The 18,472-nt window shown below is 47.0% G+C and overlaps 1 protein-coding gene across 1 annotated transcript in view; it reads left to right on the forward strand.

Moving 5' to 3' along the window:
• Window positions 1–18,408, forward strand: part of Mrnip (MRN complex interacting protein) — a 25,710-nt gene extending 7,302 nt beyond the window's left edge. The window contains exons 3-7 of the mRNA XM_050158617.1: window positions 3,231–3,319; window positions 13,370–13,439; window positions 15,246–15,382; window positions 15,954–16,038; window positions 17,908–18,408. Coding sequence (XP_050014574.1) covers window positions 3,231–3,319; window positions 13,370–13,439; window positions 15,246–15,382; window positions 15,954–16,038; window positions 17,908–18,405 — 879 coding nt within the window. The 3' untranslated portion in view covers window positions 18,406–18,408. The remainder of the gene's footprint in view (window positions 1–3,230; window positions 3,320–13,369; window positions 13,440–15,245; window positions 15,383–15,953; window positions 16,039–17,907) is intronic.
• The last annotated feature ends 64 nt before the right edge of the window (window positions 18,409–18,472 follow it).

An 18,472-nucleotide genomic window follows, 5' to 3' on the forward strand; every position in this document is an offset into this window, starting at 1 on the left:
AAAAAAAATATTCATGACGTCATAAAAACCAGGTTGAGTTGATGTTGTGGGGCCCCATCTTCATCCTGGAAACTTCAAAAATTACTGTAGGGAAATTTGTTGCTTGTTATGGGAAATTTAAACATTAACAACAAGGACATATTCTGACATATAAAGAAAGACACAGATATGAGGAAAAGCAAAGAAAGTTTATCAAGTATATAATTATCCTCATTCTGTCCCATTTCATGGCTCCTGATCTGAGACAGAAACTCTGAGATATCTCTTATCAACAGGCTTGGAATTGAAGAGGGACTGAGCCATAGTCCAACTCCAAAACCAGCTCTACATTTTTATAAAGAAGCGTTCAAAGAGAAAAAAGAAAAAAATATATATATATAACCCAAACGCCAGAAGAGGGCAGCAGACCTCTTTACAGATGGTTATGAGTCACCATGTGGTTGCTGGGAATTGAACTCATGACCTCCGGTGGAGCAGTTAGTGCTCTTAACCACTGAGCCATCTCTCCAGCCCCTCATCCCCAACTCTTCAGTGTCAGGTTTCTCTTTCTTGTTTGGACTAAAAGCCTTGCCATCATCCTTGGCCCCTGTTTTTCTTTTCTACTCTTCATCAGCAGGTTTTGTCAGCCTTGCCTTCAAATGAGGTCCTGAGTGGCCTCAGCTAACCACAGCGCCTGAGCTGGCCTCTTTCTTGCCCTGCTGTTGGCAGTAGCTTCCTAACTCACCATCTGTTTCTGTCATCAGGTCTCTTCCCAACACTGCAAACAAAGGGATCCCCTGAAAACATAGTGGTAAACAGGCACGGTGGGCACAGCTGCACCCCAACACTCAGAGGAACCGAGAAGGTTAAGAATTCAAGGTCAGCCAGTCCACCGTCTTTAATCCCTGCAGTCAGGAGGCAGCATTCTGTGACTGTAGGCCAGGTGGTCTACAAACGAGTTCCAGGAGAGGCTCCAAAGCTACCCAGAGGGGGGAAAAAAGGAAAGAAAAGCTCAGGAATTCAAGGTCGCCCTCAGCAGGAAGGAGGTCAGAGCCAGTCTAGAATACTTGAGTCTGTTTTTAAAAAGAAGAAACAAAGAAAAGGTGCTGAGTTGTGTGCTGCTCAGCTAAGAGCCCCAGGCAGCCTATGTTCCTCTATTGTGAGGGGCAGTGCCGACTGAAAGTGTGCAGTCTCTGATTCAAATGGCAGGGTAAGAACTGCTACAGGCTCCAAAGCCATAGAGAAACCCTGGCTACAGGCGGAAACTTTTATGGTTTTTATTTCCTGGGGGAGGAGATTGCTGGAATGTGAAACCAGGGTTTGCACATGCTACACACATGTTTCACCTTTGAACTAGGCATTCAGCCTCAAGCCTTCTCTTTAAGTTTAATGTCCTTTCTTCCCAAGGCAACAATTCAAATCACCAGCATGAATTTTTCTGTTGACCCTTACATTGTAGAGTGCCGGTTTGAAACACAAATAAGAACGCTTAGTGCACATCATCAGATTACACAATTCATCGTTCCCAGCTCATCTGTGCCTGGACAGTGGACAGGCGGAACACATTAAACTCAGCTATCTGGGTTTTTTAGTTTGGTTTTGTTTGAGACAATCTTGCTATGTAGTCCACGCTCCCTTCATCCGGGCTACCTTGAGACCTTCAGCAGTTCTCCTGCCTCTACCTTCTGCATGGTAGTGTTAAGATCATGGCTGCAATGCCCTGTTTTGCTCTCAGCTGCTTTTACCTCCCTCTTTGCTTCCTGGTCCGGCTGGAAGGCCTGACTTCCCTGGGCTACAGCGCCACCCACCTTGCAGTATGAACTTCATATACAGAGTGCACTTGGTCCCAGTCAACTCCCACACACCAAGAATCACAGGAATTCTATGGCCAGCATGCATTGATAACTCCATCTGCAGATATGGTGGCGGGGACCAGTGGGCACTTAGCACATATCTCTTCTGCTCACAGACATGATCCCTTGTCCTGTTGGGCTTCACCTGTAAACCACTCAAATCACAGCCACTCCCCAGTATCCATGGAGATGCTTCTATAGAGTGACGTGTAACCTCTACATGTCCTGCAGCATGCTTTCTTGAGGGGTGAAGAATGGGATTATTACAGTGCCCAGGCGATCTTGTACTCCTGTGTTCAAGTGATCCTCCTGCCTCAGTTTCCCAAGTAACTGGGACATAAAGGCGCATGCCACTACCTCCCTTGTTTTGCTTTTATGGGCTTGGGGGAACACAGGGTCACTACATAGCTTTGGCTTTCTTAGAACTCACAGAGATCCAACTGCTTCTCCTTCCCAAATGCTGGGTTTAAAGTGTGTGCCACCACTCCCAGCTCCTCCAGTGTATTTTAAATCACCTCTAGGTGAGTTGTAATAGCTTTTATAGTGTGCATGCTGTATATGGTGCTAGGCTACACTGTTTCGGGAATAATGACAGGAAAAAGGCCTATATATGTTCAGCATGGACAGACTTCTGAGGTTTTTCCAACTGCAGCTACTTGATTCCCCAATACAGGCTTTGGTAAGTAGAGGTTGTTTGCTTTTAAACCACTCCAAAGCCTGGCAGTGGTGGCACACGCCTTTAATCCCAGCACTCAGGAGGCAGAGACAGGTGAATCTCTTGAGTTCGAGGCCAACTTGGTCTATGTTATGCCTTCATCATGCATCTCACCCACCCACCAGAGACCATCAGGAGCTGGGGTTCACATGCAAAAGCAAAGAGCCTTTATTGCAAGATCGAACTCGGGCTCGCCATCTGTCTGTCACAGCTGCTGAATCAGGAGAGCATTGAGCTCAGCTGGCAGAGGATGTGGGAGTAGGGGAATTCCGGATTCAGCTGGGGATTGAACTCCTGATTGGGCAAGAGTGGGGCAACAGAAGTCTTGTCAAACAGGGATTGGTACTGGCATCTGCAACCCAAGTGTTGGGATTAGAGGCATGCTCCGCTACTGCCTGGCTGACCTTTGTATTCTTTTGTTGTTGTTGTTGTTTTTCCAAGACAGGGTTTTTCTGTATAGTCCTGACTGTCCTGGAACTAGCTCTGTAGACCAGGCTGGCCTCAAACTCACTGAGGTCCACCTGCCTCTGCCTCCCAAGTGCTGGGATTAAAGGTGTGCTCTTACACTGCCTGGCACAACCTTTGTATTCTTAACACTGTCTCAAGCTTTACAGGTACTATTTTAAATGTTTCTCACCATTCTCCTAACACTTTTTAAATGTGTATTGGTTTTTTCCTCTCAGGCTTATGGTGAAGGCTCTGGTGCTGACTGTAGACGCCATGTCCAAAAGCTAAATCTGCTGCAGGGACAAGTGTCAGAGCTGTCACTCAGGTACAGTGTTTTGAAAGGAGTGGTAATTTTATCTTGTTTCCATCTTGATGAGAGGGTGAGCGTTTACCATGGTGAAATCCCTTACAAGTCCGTGTGCCACTGCACAGTTGGTTACACACCCTGAGCAGTCCTCTCTATGAAAATAACTAAGAGTCCAGGTGGTAGTCCCTTTAATCCCAGCACTCAGGAGGCAGAGGCAGGCAGATTTCTGTGAGTTCAAGGCCAGGCCAGCCTGGTCTACAAAGTGAGTTCCAGGACAGTCAGGACTACACAGAAAAACCTTGTCTTGAAGTCCAAGATTCTCCTGCCTCTACCTCTCGAGTGCTGGGATTAAAGGCATGCACCACCACCAACAACCAAATTTTTTACTGGCTAGAAATTTTGAATCTTTGTTTATTATTATTGTGTCTGTATGGATGTGCAAGCTGGAGGACAGCTTTGTGACGTTGGTTCTTTCTGACTCCCTGAGAGTTCTAAGGGTCACTCACTCAGGTCACCCTGCTCGTGGCAGTGCCTTTACCTGCCGAGCCATCCCACCAGCCTTTGGCTGTAATAGTTTAAATGCAAGCCTAGCTAGCAAGAAAATAGGGAGCCTTCAGAGGTCAAAAGCGAAGTGAAAGTCAAAATCCGCAGAAGCACCTGAACTGCAGAGGGGCTGGAGCTGTAATCTGGAGTTGACATATGGATATCTGAGGGGCACAAGAAACACTGGACAGAACAGAAGGCTGAAGTGTGGGATTCAGCAGGGGACTGTCCTGCTTGTATTTCAAGATGGAGTCTCACCATGTGGGTCCTCTGCAGGTGCAACACCTTTCCTTACTTTATTGAAACTGGCCTCAAACTCTAGCTCCTTCCTCTGCCTCCAGACACTGAGATGACAGAGGTGTGCCACCACACCTGGCTCTGAGGATCTCCATAAACAGCTGAGTCCCCAGAGACTTAGCCCTATTACACAAGTAAGCTACAAGGACACCTGATGTGAAACAGGGTGCTTGCCTGTGTTGACCTTGGCAGTGGCCAAAGAAATCCATCCCAAAGACTTTGACACACAGGGAAGCCTTCCCTCAGGCTTCACCCTTTCTTCTCACCCTGAAAAGCCTCATGCCTAGAGTTTATTTTCCCATTATCTCAGGCAGTGGAGATCAGTGCAGCTTTTCTCTGGAGAGCTTATCTTCAGCCTGGGTCTTTGAGAACTCCCACAGACAAAAAAGATCAAGGACTGTGGAGACTTTAAAATTGATAAGCGTGCCCAAGGCAGCTTGTGAGCATGAGCAGCGGCCAGAGAAATCAGACTCACACGCTCTTAAGAATGTGTTATGCTGGGCAGTGGTGGCACACACCTTTAATTCCAGCACTTGGGAGGCAGAGGCAGGTGGATCCCTGTGAGTTAGAGACCAGCCTGGTCTATAAAGTGAGTTCTAGGACAGTCAGACCTGTTACACAAAGAAACCCTGTCTTGAAAAGCAAAGACAAACAACTGTGTGTGTGTGTGTGTGTGTGTGTGTGTGTGTGTATGAGAGAGAGAGAGAGAGAGAGAGAGAGAGAGAGAGAGAGAGAGAGAGAGAGAGAATTACATGCTTACTGTGTTCAACCAAAAACAAACAAAAGGCAGGGAGGGCAGAGCTGATAATCTGAGAGATTTAGAAATAGTCAAGTGAAGGCTGGGTACAGTGTGTGTCCCTGTAATCCTAGCACTAACTAATGGGATGGAGGCCAGAGGATCATAAATTCAAGGTCATCCTTGACAATGTAGTGAGGCTGAGACCAGCCTGAACTACATGAGACCCTATCCCAAAATGAAGAAATCACCCAGATGGACAGGTATATGGATGAGTTCTGGAATGTTCACAAGGCACTGGAGCCTTTCTTCCCTTGGGGTTAGGATGTACCACCTTCCTGGCACATGCATGAGTTCTCATCGCCTCTCTGTGGGCCTCTCAGGAACTCTGGGTCCTGCCCTTTGGGTCTTTATGTAGATAGACAGAGTTGCTGATGAGCTGGCAGGCAGTCTAGCATGGCCTGTGAGCTCAGCATTCTTGGCTGTGTGCAGCATTCTTCCCTCCGGAGCATGGGGACATGACCCTTCTAGAATGAAGAGGCTGTGGCACCCTTCTCATGGACAAGGGTAGGAAAAAGAATTTATGGATAGTTCTAAGACAGAAAGGCAGGCCAACATTAGAGTTGCTGTGCCCACCTTGGGAAAGGAAAATAACGCTCTCAATTGTCTGGATGGAAATGGCAGTGGTCCTAGAAGCAGGAGACACAGCTCTGCTGGCTACAACCCTGAGTTCTTTCAGAGCTTCAGATGAGGCTAGGATTCTTTTTTGTTTATTTTATATTTCTTGAGACAGGATCTGTTTACAGAGCCCTGGCTGCCCTGGAACTCACTGCGTAGACCAGGTTGGCCTCAAACTCAGAGATCCAGCTGCCTCTGCCTCCCAAGTGCTGGGATTAAAAGTGTGCACTACAACTCCTGAAGAAACTGGAATTCTTGACCTTACCACAGAAAGAGTCTCAGGACAAATCAGACAAACAAAAGTTTTGAGTTGGGTGGTGGTGGTGCATGTCTTTAATCCTAGTACTCAGGAGGCAGAAGCAGACAGATCTCTGTGAGTTTGAGGCCAGCCTGGTCTGCTCTACAAGAGCTAGTTCCAAGACAGGCTTCAAAGTTACAGAGAAACCCTGTCTCAAAAATACAACAACAACAAAAAATTGTTTTTGCCAGGCCTGGTGGTGAACGCCTTTCAATCCCAGCACTTGGGAGGCAGAGGCAGGTGTCCTTCAAGGACTAGGACAGCCAGGACTGTACAGTGAAACCCTGTCTGGGGAGAAAAAGAAAATTTTAGTGATGGAAAGAAGGTCCAGCAGTTGGGAGTGCTGGCTACTCTTCCAGAGGACCTAGGTTTTTTGGTTTGGTTTGGTTTGGTTTTTCAATACAGGGTTTCTCTGTAGCCTGTCCTGGAACTAGCTCTTATAGACCAGGCTGGCCTCGAACTGATAGAGATCTGCCTACCTCTGCCTCCCGTGTGCTGGGATTAAAGGACCTAGGTTTAATTCCCAGCACTCACACAGTGGCTCCCAGCTGTCTCAAACTCACATAGTTCATCTTCCTTTGTCTCCAAAGTGCTGGGATTAAAGACGTGGGCCACCACATCCTTCAAAGTTCTTGTTTGAAATATCTCTATAAAAATGAATATTGTCTTTATGCAGACAGTATGTAGTGAATTTTGTTACTTATCTCAAAATTCTCAGCTCTTGAGAAACTTCAGGCAGATTTGGGTGAGGAGCTCTTTTTTCTTCTCCCCATAATGTTCTCTGTATTTCTTTCTGTGTGAGACTGCATTTGGAAGTTTGGTGGTGTAGGTGGTGAAAGAATTTACAAAAGGGAAAAAAAACAGACAAAGAGAGAATTTACTGCAAAGCATTGAAGTAGAGGACAAGTTCCTGATGAGAGCTCCTGGGACTGAGAGGGAGCAGAGAGGTCTGTGAGGAGGCAGTTAAGTGTGTGAGCTCTACGCAGGCAGACAGGCAGGTGTCTTCTGCCTTACTGAGTAGTAAATTTTACAGTGGAAGAGGTTAGGCTCCGGACATTCCTGTAAGATACTGTGAGTCACTAGGGATCAAGCTTCAAATGATCCTGAGTGCATTATTAAAAGTGAGAATTTTGCTTTTACTTTTGGCCTTTTGTGTTTACATTTCCTTCCTGACAGATGAGCAAGGTAGTGAAGGACAGGCTTCTGAACCTTGAGAGCTGAGTGGACCGGAGCTGCTCCTTAGCTTTGCTGATCCATCAGAGGGTCCCAAGATCTTATGATGTAGACTTTTGAAAGGCATTTGCAGAGGGGAGCAGCTGTTGCAAGGCTAGATTGTGACATCATTTGAGACCTGAGGTCCTTTGTGGCAGGAGACAGGCATCACTGATGATAGAGCAATTGTTAATGTCCCTGAGACAATACCATCTGGAGTTTGATGGCCAAAAAAATCCTAGAAGGTTGAAATAAGGTTCAAACCACAAAGCAAAATGACAAATTTAAAAAGACAGTGGGGCCAAAATAGACAGACCAAGTGCAGCCAGCCAAGTTACCCGGATGTCCTAGCCCAGGGGCTAATGAACCTCGGGAAAAGCAAATGTGATTCGGAACTGAAGGAGTCAGGAAAACACGGAGCGGAATAAGATGTCCATGAGAGGGCAGACAAGGTGGTTCCGGAGGTGAGGTGCTCGCTTTGTGAGCCAGGTAACTGCAGTGCCACACCTGGAGCTGTGTGAGGGAAGAGAGAACCAACTCCATGAAGTCGTGTGCTGGTTCCAGGTGTGCCACCCCCAACATGCTCACTTGTTTTTAATTTTACAAAGAAATCTTACTAGAAAGGTAAGAAGGACCAACCATGGTCATGTTTATTCAAATCGTGGGAAACTGGCAGTGGAGAAGAACAAAGCCTGGCATGCAGGAAAAGCCCCACACATTAGGAGAGATCAGGAAGACAAGAGCCTACTGGTCCTACGGCAGCAGAGAATTCGGGTTTTATTTTATTTTCCTGTAGGTCCTTAGGATGGAAAGACTCAAGATAGGAAACAGCTGCAGATAGACTTGTTTGGTTGATTGGTTTTGATTTTGATGGTTTTTACAATAATAGAAGAAACAGAAAGGTGGTTATTTATCCAGAGACAGACATTTTCATCCTGATGGGCAGATAGAACATCCTGAAAGGACTTCCGGCCGTCAACAGAGGATCTGCCTTGTGGGGCACAGGAAGGGTGAAAAAAGCACCATGCAGACATCTTCTAGGAAGCTGGAAGATGGCTCTGCAGTCGGGAACTAGAGCTCCCCTGCAGAGGACCTGAGCTCCAGCTCCAGCACCCACGTCAGGTGGCTCACAACCACTTAGCGTAACTCTAGCTCCAGGGGGTCCAGGTATCAACGGGCACCAGCTTTCACAGACACGAACCCTTCCCCAAACACGTCATTAAAAGTACAAATAAATCTTTTTTTTTGTTTGTTTGTTTGTTTTTTGTTTTTCGAGACAGGGTTTCTCTGCGGCTTTGGAGCCTGTCCTGGAACTAGCTCTGTAGACCAGGCTGGTCTCGAACTCACAGAGTGCTGGGATTAAAGGCGTGCGCCACCACCGCCCGCCTCAAATAAATCTTTAATAAGAAAATCCACCTGTCATTTGGGTAATTCCAAAATCAGGATCTGTGGCTCATGGCTTACTTACCAGAGTTGACCTTTGGGGTCCCTTTTAATTGGGCTAAATTGTCTCCCAGTGTTCTGTAGGTCTGTAGAAGCATCAGGTCTCCTGGCTGACCCAGTCAGACTACGAGCTCTGGTCAGGTGACGGCAGAATTTCACTTTATAACATTGCTAGTTGTTTTATTTTTATTTACTTTTTGTTTTTATTTACTTTCCCTTTTGGCTTTTAAAACCAGGTAGGTGCCAGGCGGTGATGGCGCACGCCTTTAATCCCAGCACTCGGGAGGCAGAGGCAGGCGGATCTCTGTGAGTTTGAGGCCAGCCTGGTCTACAAGAGCTAGCTCCAGGACAGGCTCCAAAGCTACAGAGAAACCCTGTCTCAAAAAACTAAATAAATAAACAAACAAACAAACAAACCAGGTAGGTGCCAAAACTTAGCCCTTTATTTATTATTGTCTTGTAAAATATTTTTGAGACAGGGTCTGAACTGCATAACCTGGCTGGCCTGGAACTCATTATGTAGCCCGGGCTGGCCTGAACTCACAGCCCCACCTGTTTCTGCCTCCCGAGTTCTGGAATTAGAAGCGAGCTCTACCACTCCTAGCTATTTAAAGCAAAGACAAAACTGAAAGTCAGATCTCCTTAGGGGCTCGAGGAGCCCTGTGTCAGTTCTCATGTCTCCCCTTTCCATGTTATCTGTTGGGAAGCTGGAGGGTCTTGTTGGCATGTGGCTTTCCCTGAAGCACAAAGGTACATTTTGCTGTCCCTTGGCTCTCCTCCTTAACGAATAATACCAGTTAGAGTCACACCTCAGGCGTCTCCATGACTTCTGTGATCAAGAAGATAAGTGATTTTCTGGCCATATAGGGCTGCCTTAAGGGGTGGTCCTGACATTCCTAGGGTCCTGGCTGGCCTTAGAGAGGGAGCCGCCAACAGAGCCTGTCCTTTGTGACTATTTCGTCCTCCTTGGCTCAGGCCTCCACGCTTTGGTTGTTGAACACCCAGGACAGTGTTGTCGATCTTGAAGAAGAAGGAATGAGCTTTAACTTGTGTAACATTTAGTTAAAGCTTAGAGAAAATAAAAACAAGTTTTAAAATAAAATTTGAGCTGGGTGGTGGTGGTGCACACATTTAATCCTAGCACCCAGGATCTCTGTGGGTTAAGGCCAGCCTACAGAAGTCTGCAGAGTGTGTTTCCAGTACACCCAGGGCTACACAGTGAAACCCTGTCTCAAAAACAAAATAACAAATAGCCAGGTGGTGGTGGCACATGCCTTTAATCCCAGCACTCAGGAGGCAGAGGCAGGTAGATTTGAGTTTGAGGCCAGCTTGGTCTATAAGAGCTAGTTCCAGGACAGGCTCCAAAGCCACAAAGAAACCCTGTCTCAAAAAAACACAAAATAAATAAATAAAATTTGATTTTATTAACTTATTTTTAAGTAGTTAAAAGCCTGCCAAACTTGGACAGAAATGTAATTATTTTGACAAACATAAAATCTTGGCTTATAAGATTAAAGGCGCTTTGCCACCAAGCCTGACTGTCTGAGTTCAATCCCTGGGACCCGCACTGTGGAACCAGAGAACAGACTCTGGGAGCTGTCAGCTGACCTCCACATGCATGCCCCTCTCCGCAAGCAAAATACATAATAGATGTAAGAAAGGCAATAAAATATTTATTCCTTAGCCATTACCAAAAGCAGATTATTATCTTAATAGAATTTTTTTATTATTTTAAAGAGCCTAGGTTGTAGTTTTATATCACTGCACTAAATTTTGATCTCAGTGATTTTAACCTTAAGTTGTTGTACATCTTAAATTGTTATCTGTTTGCACATCATTCTTGACTTGGGTAAGTCTTAGGCAAGCTTCACTGTCATTTGGTATGTAAAAAACAACTCACAAACATTTTTTTCTTGGTTGCACATAACCCCAAGAATTACAGAATGTTACATTCCAGCAAGGGCCAGCCAAGATGACGAAAGTTCCACACTGAATGACCTTCAGTTAATGAAATGATCTTAGGAGAAAAGGCAGGAGGAGGCAGAACACACAGAGCCAGAGAAAAGATTTTTAAACGTTAACCCTGTGACAACAGTTGTAGACTCAAAGTTCTCTTGAAGAACTGGGGAGAGCAAATGGTGGCTTTTGCTGTGGGTCCAGTAACATCAAGCTGGACCGAGCACCCTTGTCTTTTTGCAGAATTTTCTTTTCCCTGGTAATGAAGGACCTGTGAACCTGTAGCCCTGAGAATCAGGCCTTCCTTGGTTTTTTTTTTTCTTTTCTTTTCTTTTTTTTAACTTTTTAAATTGATATTTATTGAGCTCCACATTCTTCTCTTCTCCCCTACCTGCTTCTTTCCTCCTCCCCACCTTCCTTGGGATTTAAGATGCTGTTGTGTGGTCCTCAAGACTTTATTGTTGTCTCTTTATTTTTTAGTGGTCCCATTTTTCTCCCAGAATGGTTGTTGTTTTCTTTAAAAACAAAAGAAAATATTTTTTTTATCATTTATTTTTGTGTGCATGGGTCCCGCTAAAGAATGGTGACACCACGGCCCACCTATCAAACAGGAAATAAGGTTTTCTTTAGCTTACACACACAGTACACATGCGTGGAGGTCAGGGGACACCTTGCAGGAGCTGTTTCTCTCCTTCCACCATGTGGGTCCTAGGGATCAAACACAGGCTGTCAGGTTTGGCACCAGGTGCCTGGCCCTCTGAGCCAGCTCACCAGCCTTGTACTCTTTTTAGCCAGAATTAAGACAACCTATCAGTGACAGTTCCCATAAGGGAAAGGACGGTGTGTTGGGTGTCTGGATGAATATGGGTATTTGGGGCATTTGGCATTTTCCAGAAGGACTTCTGTCTTATCTGCTTATATCCCAAACACATTGCAACCAGAGTTTTCATAAGAGGCTTTTACAAAAACAGTTGAGCATCTGGCAGTTCTCAAGGCCCCACTGATAGCAAGAGGACTTCATTAAATCAGGGTCACACAAACATCCAGCAGAAGCCATCTGAGGAGGGAGGGAGGTCTGGTCTGAAGAGGGGGCTGATGTCAGAACCCTTGCTGACAGTGCCATCCAGTGAGGGTGCAGGAACTGAACTCAGGTCTCCTCCAGAGCCAGCTTCTCCCTGAGTTTAAATAGTACATGACAGCCTGGTGGTGATGGTGCTCACCTTTAATCCCAGCACTTGGGAGGCAGAGGCAGATGGATCTCTATGAGTTTGAGGCCAGCCTCGTCTACAGAGGGAGTTCCAGGACAAGCTCAAGCTACAGAGAAACCCTGTCTTGCGAGGGGCGGGAGACCACAGGGTAATGAAAACTCACCTAAGTTTATTAAATATGAATATTATATCCCAATAAGTTAATTTTAAAAGTTAAAAAAGTAAAGGGCTTTAAATTTTGTTTTAGATTTATTTTGTATTGTGTTACTATTTTGCCCGCTTGTATATATGTACATTGAGTATATGCCTAGTACCCGTGGAGCTCAGAGTCATAGATGGTTGTGAGACACCATGTGGGTGCTGGGAACCCCAAGTCCTATGCAAGAGCAGCAGTGAACTTCTTCATCATTGAACTATCTTTCCAATAAAAGTAGAGGGGTTTTATTATACTTAGTTATGTGTATGTGACGTTTCTTTTAAAATTTTGCCTAAGGTGGACCTCTGTTGGTTTCAGGCAAGCCTGGTGTAAACAGAGTTCCAGGCCAGCCAGGGGTACTTAATGAGATCCTTCCTTAAAACAAAACAAACAAACAAAAAGAAAACAAACTGCCAGCCAGGGCTGGTGGTGAACACCTTTAACCCCAGCAGTCCGGAGGCAAAGGCAGGCAGATCTCTGTGAGTTCGAGGCCAGCCTGGTCTACAAGAGCTAGTTCCAGGACAGACACCAAAGCTACAGAAAAACCTTGTCTCAAAAAAACAAAACAAAAAAAAAAACAACACAAAAACAAAAAGACACTATGACCATGGCAACTTTTTTTTTTTAAGAGGGGTTTTTCAAGACAGGCTCTCTTTATGTAGTCCTGGCCACCCTGGAACTCTCTATGTATACAATGCTGGCCTCAGACTCACAGAGATCTGCTTGCCTTTGCCTCCTGAGTGCTGGGATTAAACGCATGTGGCAACAATCATAGAGGAAAACATTTGATTGGGGCGGACTTGCAGCCTCTGGGTTTAGTCTGTTATCCTCATGGCAGGAAGCATGGCTGCACACAGGCAGACGTGGTGCTGGAGAGGTAGCTGAGAGTTCTACATCCAGATCTGAGGGAGACAGGAAGAGAGAATCACTCAGCCAGGCTTGAGCATCTGAAACCTCAAAGCCACCCCCTGTGACACACTTCCTTCAACAAGGCCACACCATCTAATTAAGTGGCACTCCCTATGGGCCTTTGGGGGCCATTTTCTTTCAAACCACCACACCCTCTGAACCATCTAGTCAGGCCAAACTCTTGGGTTGATCCTATAGTACAGTAGGCATTTTCTACATACGGTGTCATTTTGTCCTTATAAGCCCCATGAGAATTACTGGCTTCTTTAGGCTGGGGAGGTGACCAGTTGGGGTACCCAGGTACAGTGGAATTTGGGGCTCACTAGAGAGAATGCAGGTGCTGTCTGAGGTAGGTAGACATGGCTGGTCTAACCTCTGTACTGTATTAGGTGTTTTGTCTGGCTGTGCAGCCTCTCAGTCTCAGGAACCAATCACTGCCCAGACCTGAACTGCTGAGGAGTGACTGCCTCACATCAGGCAGCAGGGTTTGCCTGTGATGCCTTGCCAGGTCCTTGTGCCCACTTGCTTCACCTTCCTTGTCCTGCATCTTCCTGGTGGTTTCCCAGGGTCATGTTTGCCGTCTTCCCCTAAGGTCTGTGGCCAAAGCTGCAAGGGAAGAGGAAAAGGCAGGCCCTCAGCAGACTGAGAACGGCAGGCAGCAGGTAAGATGATGGCATCTGTCTCCCACTGCCCCGGGCTGCTGTGTGAGGGTTCCACTCAAGTATTGCCAACAGACAAAATTAGAAGGCGTTTAAAGATCTGTTGGCTTTATTTGCTGGTGTAGAATCAGACGGTACTTTAGCCCATAAAACAGAACGAGCGTTCCAGTGAGCTGAGCAGACGCTGGATAGACCAGACAGTGATGAAAGAAAGAAACTGAACACAAAGAAAACTTACATTCCAAGTGACTTCCCTGGTAGTGTGGACAGAATTACAGGAGAGTGACTGCTGGGCTCAGTTCTGCCTGCTTTGGGGGGATGAGCATCAGCTCAGAGTTGCTGCCTTTGTGCCCATAGATACCAGCCTGTTTGGGACACTGGGCCATTGTCGCTCTCCTGCTCTCAGTAATTCAGTTCCAACTTAGTGATGGGACCTTTTTAGTACAGGTGACTCCGTTTTGCACTTTAGTCTGGTGTGTGGGATCTTGTGCAGAGGCTCAGCCCCAAAGTCCAAGTGTTAACGGTATTCATTAGTCATTTGTTTATCTCACATGCCCAAGGCATCTTCCCCTTCCCCTGTCTCCGAGGCAGAGCTCTGCTAGGGCGAAGATGTGGGACATGCCAGAGCTTCATGTTCCCTCGCTGCAGACTGGGCACGCCACAAGAGGAGGAGTGGTATCAATATTCTCTGTCCTTGAGGCCAAAGGAAGGCTTATAAATAGATCTCAGCCAGCACTGGGTGGGCAGTGACTGCGTTCCTAACTGATACCGTTATAACCCGGATGCTGTGGTCGGTCATAAGGAGCACTGACTGTGAACTCTTTTTTTTTTCTTTTTAAAGATTTATTTATTTATTGTGTATACCATAATCTGCCTACATGCCTGCCTGCAGGCCAGAGGAGGGCACTAGATCTCATTACAGATGGTTGTAAGCCACCATGTGGTTGCTGGGAATTGAACTCAGGACCTTCAGACAAAGCAGGCAGTGCTCTTAACCACTGAGCCATTCTCCCCAGCCCCTGACTGTGAACTCTTGCTACCCACTTGCAACTATGACCCAGCTCTGCTCATGGTTCACACTGGGCTACCTCCTTTCTCCATTTGGTTTTCAAATTCTGTTTTAAACAAAGGATGTGCTTATAAGTAAAATAACACAGCCCTTCTAACATGTGTGTGTGTGTGTTCATGTGTGCACTTCCTGTTTGGTCCCATTACAAAGATTATTTCATGCCACTCTTATATGCACTCCCTGGGGCTGGGGTTGGGAATGTAGCATAGGGTGGACCACTTGGCTGGCATTGGTGTGGTCCTGGGCTTGAGCACCAGCACTTACTCATCTGGTATTGTATGGTCTTCACGGATTTTCATGTTTGAACATTCTAGAGTGTCGTGACATTTGGCTTACTCCTGCTGCCCTAGGTATTTGCTCTCTGCACTCCCTCGTCATGCTTTTGTTCATCATGACAGCTCCTGGGCTGGGGAGTATCGACTCTGGGGACATTTGCAGCAAGTTGTACCCCAGTGGGCCTGTGTGCATGTACATCCTTTTAGAGCAGTTCTTAACCTGGGGTCTAGACCCCTTTGGGCTTGCATATCAGATATGAAGTAGCAACGAAAATAATGTTATTGTTGGGGTCACTACAGCATGAGAACTTGTATTAAGGCCACAGCATTAGGACTGACAGTGTCTCCACTGTGCTCTACAGGTCCTTCCTGGTGATGAGGGAGAAACATGGGGCCCAAGAACTTTGTGCGTTAAACTTGGGCTGCTCTCAAACGCTGAGCCTTGTCCTCTGTTCTGATACTTAGGCACTGTCTGAGCCCCTGGAGTCCCGTTGGCTGAAGTATCTGGACAAGGACTGTGAGGACCAGGAGCTGGACAGAGGAAGAGCAGCTCTTGCTGAATGGCCAGGTCTGCCCTGCAGTCCAGCCCAACCGAGGAAGAGGTGCTAAACGGGTTTCATCCAGTGCCCACACTGACTCCTGAGGGGGGAGGGGGCTGATGAGCAGCTCCTATGACGTCACTCAGTGGGACTCCCATGTTGTACATAAGTGGGTGGGCAAAGTGGGCAGCAGCCATGGCAGCTAACCCTCAGACTGCGTGCTGCCTGGCAGACGGAGCAGAAGCCTAGCTAGACTTCCCTGGATGCCTATAACTCCAGTCATGAGGGGGCTGAAGCCCTGCTCAACCAGCTGTGGAAGCGTGGCCAAAGTAATCAGTGGGTCGGAGGGGAGGGGTACTTTATATGAGGTTCTCCAGATCTCCACGTGTCTCAGTAGGTTTTCATAGAAACCTTAGGCTTGGGATGCTGCATGACTCTCAAAGGGAATGAATTACAATTTCAAGTAAGACTATTCTAACAACTAGAGAAGAGGCTTGGCCGGACTGTTCCTGGAGGTGGTGTAGGAACCTGTGAAGGCTGAAAAGATTCCTCCCTATGTCAGGCCAGATCTCAGTTGCTCTCTGTGAGGACAATTGGATGAGAGAACTTCATGAGTGATCTTCCTTCCTTCCAGGAAATGGAATCAGAACACAGGGAAGCCTCCACGCAGCCTGCATGTCCAGGACTTGGACAGTGTTAAAGACAGCTTTGAATGCCAGGTCAGTGACCATGGAGCCTATGTACGATTGCATGCAAGTCTGCATACACATGCAAACACACGTGCAGTTAGGACTTTAGCCCACAGTGTGTATGATAGGTATGAACATTACTGCTACACCCCAGCCCTGTGGAATTTGTTTGGTTTTGTTCTTGAAGACATGGCCTTGTCACATTGCCTGGGCTGGCCTCAAACTTCTGCACCCAGGTCATACTCTTCCCTGTGCCTTGTGAGCAGCTGAGACTGCAGGTACAAGGCTTGGATAATATATTTCTTAACAGTTATGAGATTTATATACTAAAAAGTTCAACTTCTGGCATGAGATGAGTGTCTTTTCTCCTTAAAACTGAGTCCTGAGGCTGGATGTCGTGGCACATACCTTTAATCTCAACACTCTGGAGGCAGACACAGATGACTGTGAGTTCAAAGCCAGCCTAGTTTATTTACATAGCAAGTTCCCGGGTCCATAGTGGACCCTGTCTCCTCCCCCTGAAAAAGGCCAGTTCCTGAGCCAGGTTATATACCCATAATCCCAGCATTTAGGAGACTGAGGCAGGAAGAGCATGAATTCAAGGCCATTCTGACATACAGCAAAACATCGTCATGGTCATCATCCCATGTGATTAACTCACAGCCAAGAGCACATCATGAGACCCTGCTAAGGCTGGCCAGTAAGGCTTGAGGAAAGACTGTTCATTCTGCAGAGGAACGTCATTAATCTGGTCACAGTAGAAGTTGCCCTAGGTTTCCATCCAGGAATGCCTGTTCCTGTGCACTCCTTGCTTTGTGTTGGTGATGCTCACACCTAGCAGGCCCACTGTACATTGAGCATGTGAGTGCATATTTTGTATTGTGCTGCTATAGAAGCCTAGGAATGAGGGTTCTTGTTCTTTCACCTCTTCTGCCCCTAACGGCTAGCTAAGGCCTACCCATCTCAGCCTGACTGCATGCAGAGCATGGCACAAAGCCAAGAGACAGTTCAGTTTTGTTTTCCAAGATAGGGTTTCACTATGTAGCCTTGGCTGTCCTGGACCTTGGTCTGTAGACCAGGCTGGCTTTGAACTCAAAGAGATCCACCTGTCTCTGCCCATCAAGTGCTGGGATTAAAGACCTGCACTGCCACCACCCAACCCAGAGTTCAATTTTTGATGTTTCTTAAACTACCTAGTGCTTCCAGTAGGAATGAGTCCCATTGAGCCAGAATCATGGCAGTGAGTTACAGAGCCCTTACCATGGCCCACACCCTAGACCAAACACTGAGTTTCAATTTCACCAGTCTATTGTTTTAGAGGAACTAAGAGCTCAGTGAGTTTACAGCAAGTTCAGTGGTAAAGCCAAGTTAGCAGTCAGAATCATGGTCTCTTCAGCATTATCTGGGCAGTCATGATGCAAAGATCCAGTGCTGCTGTCGAATTCCTTTGTAAGCAGTGAAACCCATTTTCCTGTGCATCTTTGGTTTCTGAGCTGGAAGAAGCCAGGCCCAGCTCCTTGTCACCTCCTAGAGACCTCAGTGCAGCCCCTGGGCTCCAGCTTTGCAGAGATGTTCCGGCCTAGCTGGGGCTGCACAGGCATGGTAGACTACATCTTTCTAAGTGGTGGTTGTCTAGGCCCTCCCTGCTCACACCTTCTCATGGAGACTGCTGACCTGACCCAAAGCTTCCCAGGAAATGGGCTATTCTGGATGTCTCCTTTATGTGAGGAATGTGGTCACAAGATTTATCCAATCAGGGTAAACATTTATGAACTTTGACTGTTAAACCTCACAACAGCATGTTCTAGCCTGTAGGATTTAGACAGTAGTTATGCAGAAAGCAGAAGGGTTAGTGCTGATGGTCCTGCCAAGCGAAACCCTTTCTCTGGTTTCTTTCAGGACTCCACTGGCCTGTTTGGGACAGAGCAACAAGGTAACAGTCCTGCCCTTGGGACTGCAGCCCACATGAGGGAACTTGGTTTTCCAAGGTGGAAACTACCAAGCCCTGTCCTGCAGGCTAAGGCCCAATCTTCTAAATGGGCACGGTTTCTCCTGTCACCTGGGAACAGCCCACATGTGGATGGAAACCCATCAAGGCCTCTGCAGGAGAGCACCAGGCTAGCTGACCCAGCACAAGCTGAGCAAGGGACCCTTGAGGCCAGGATTCCAGGTGATGGCCACTTCAGCAGGGCTCCTGCCATTGTCCAGCCTGCCCAAACCACTCACACTGCCATACCCCAGCCAGAGAGGCCTAGCAAGAAGACCCCAGATCAGCCATGGGCCACAGGGACTCCTCAAGCAGATGGTAGGCCCTTGGCTCAAGGGGCACAGAAGGCCCCATCCATGCAACTGTACAACCTCTTTACAACTGGGGAGGACTTTGAAGATGACCTGTAGCCTTCACTATGACTCGTGTGTGATGTGGTCCCTGTATGCCAGTCCTCCATGCCACAGATGGGGGTGC

This window comes from Alexandromys fortis, unplaced genomic scaffold, assembly GCF_014885135.2.
Source record: "Alexandromys fortis isolate MF-2015 unplaced genomic scaffold, M_Fortis_MF-2015_v1.1 scaffold_99, whole genome shotgun sequence".
In the NCBI taxonomy this organism is placed as follows: domain Eukaryota; kingdom Metazoa; phylum Chordata; class Mammalia; order Rodentia; family Cricetidae; genus Alexandromys; species Alexandromys fortis.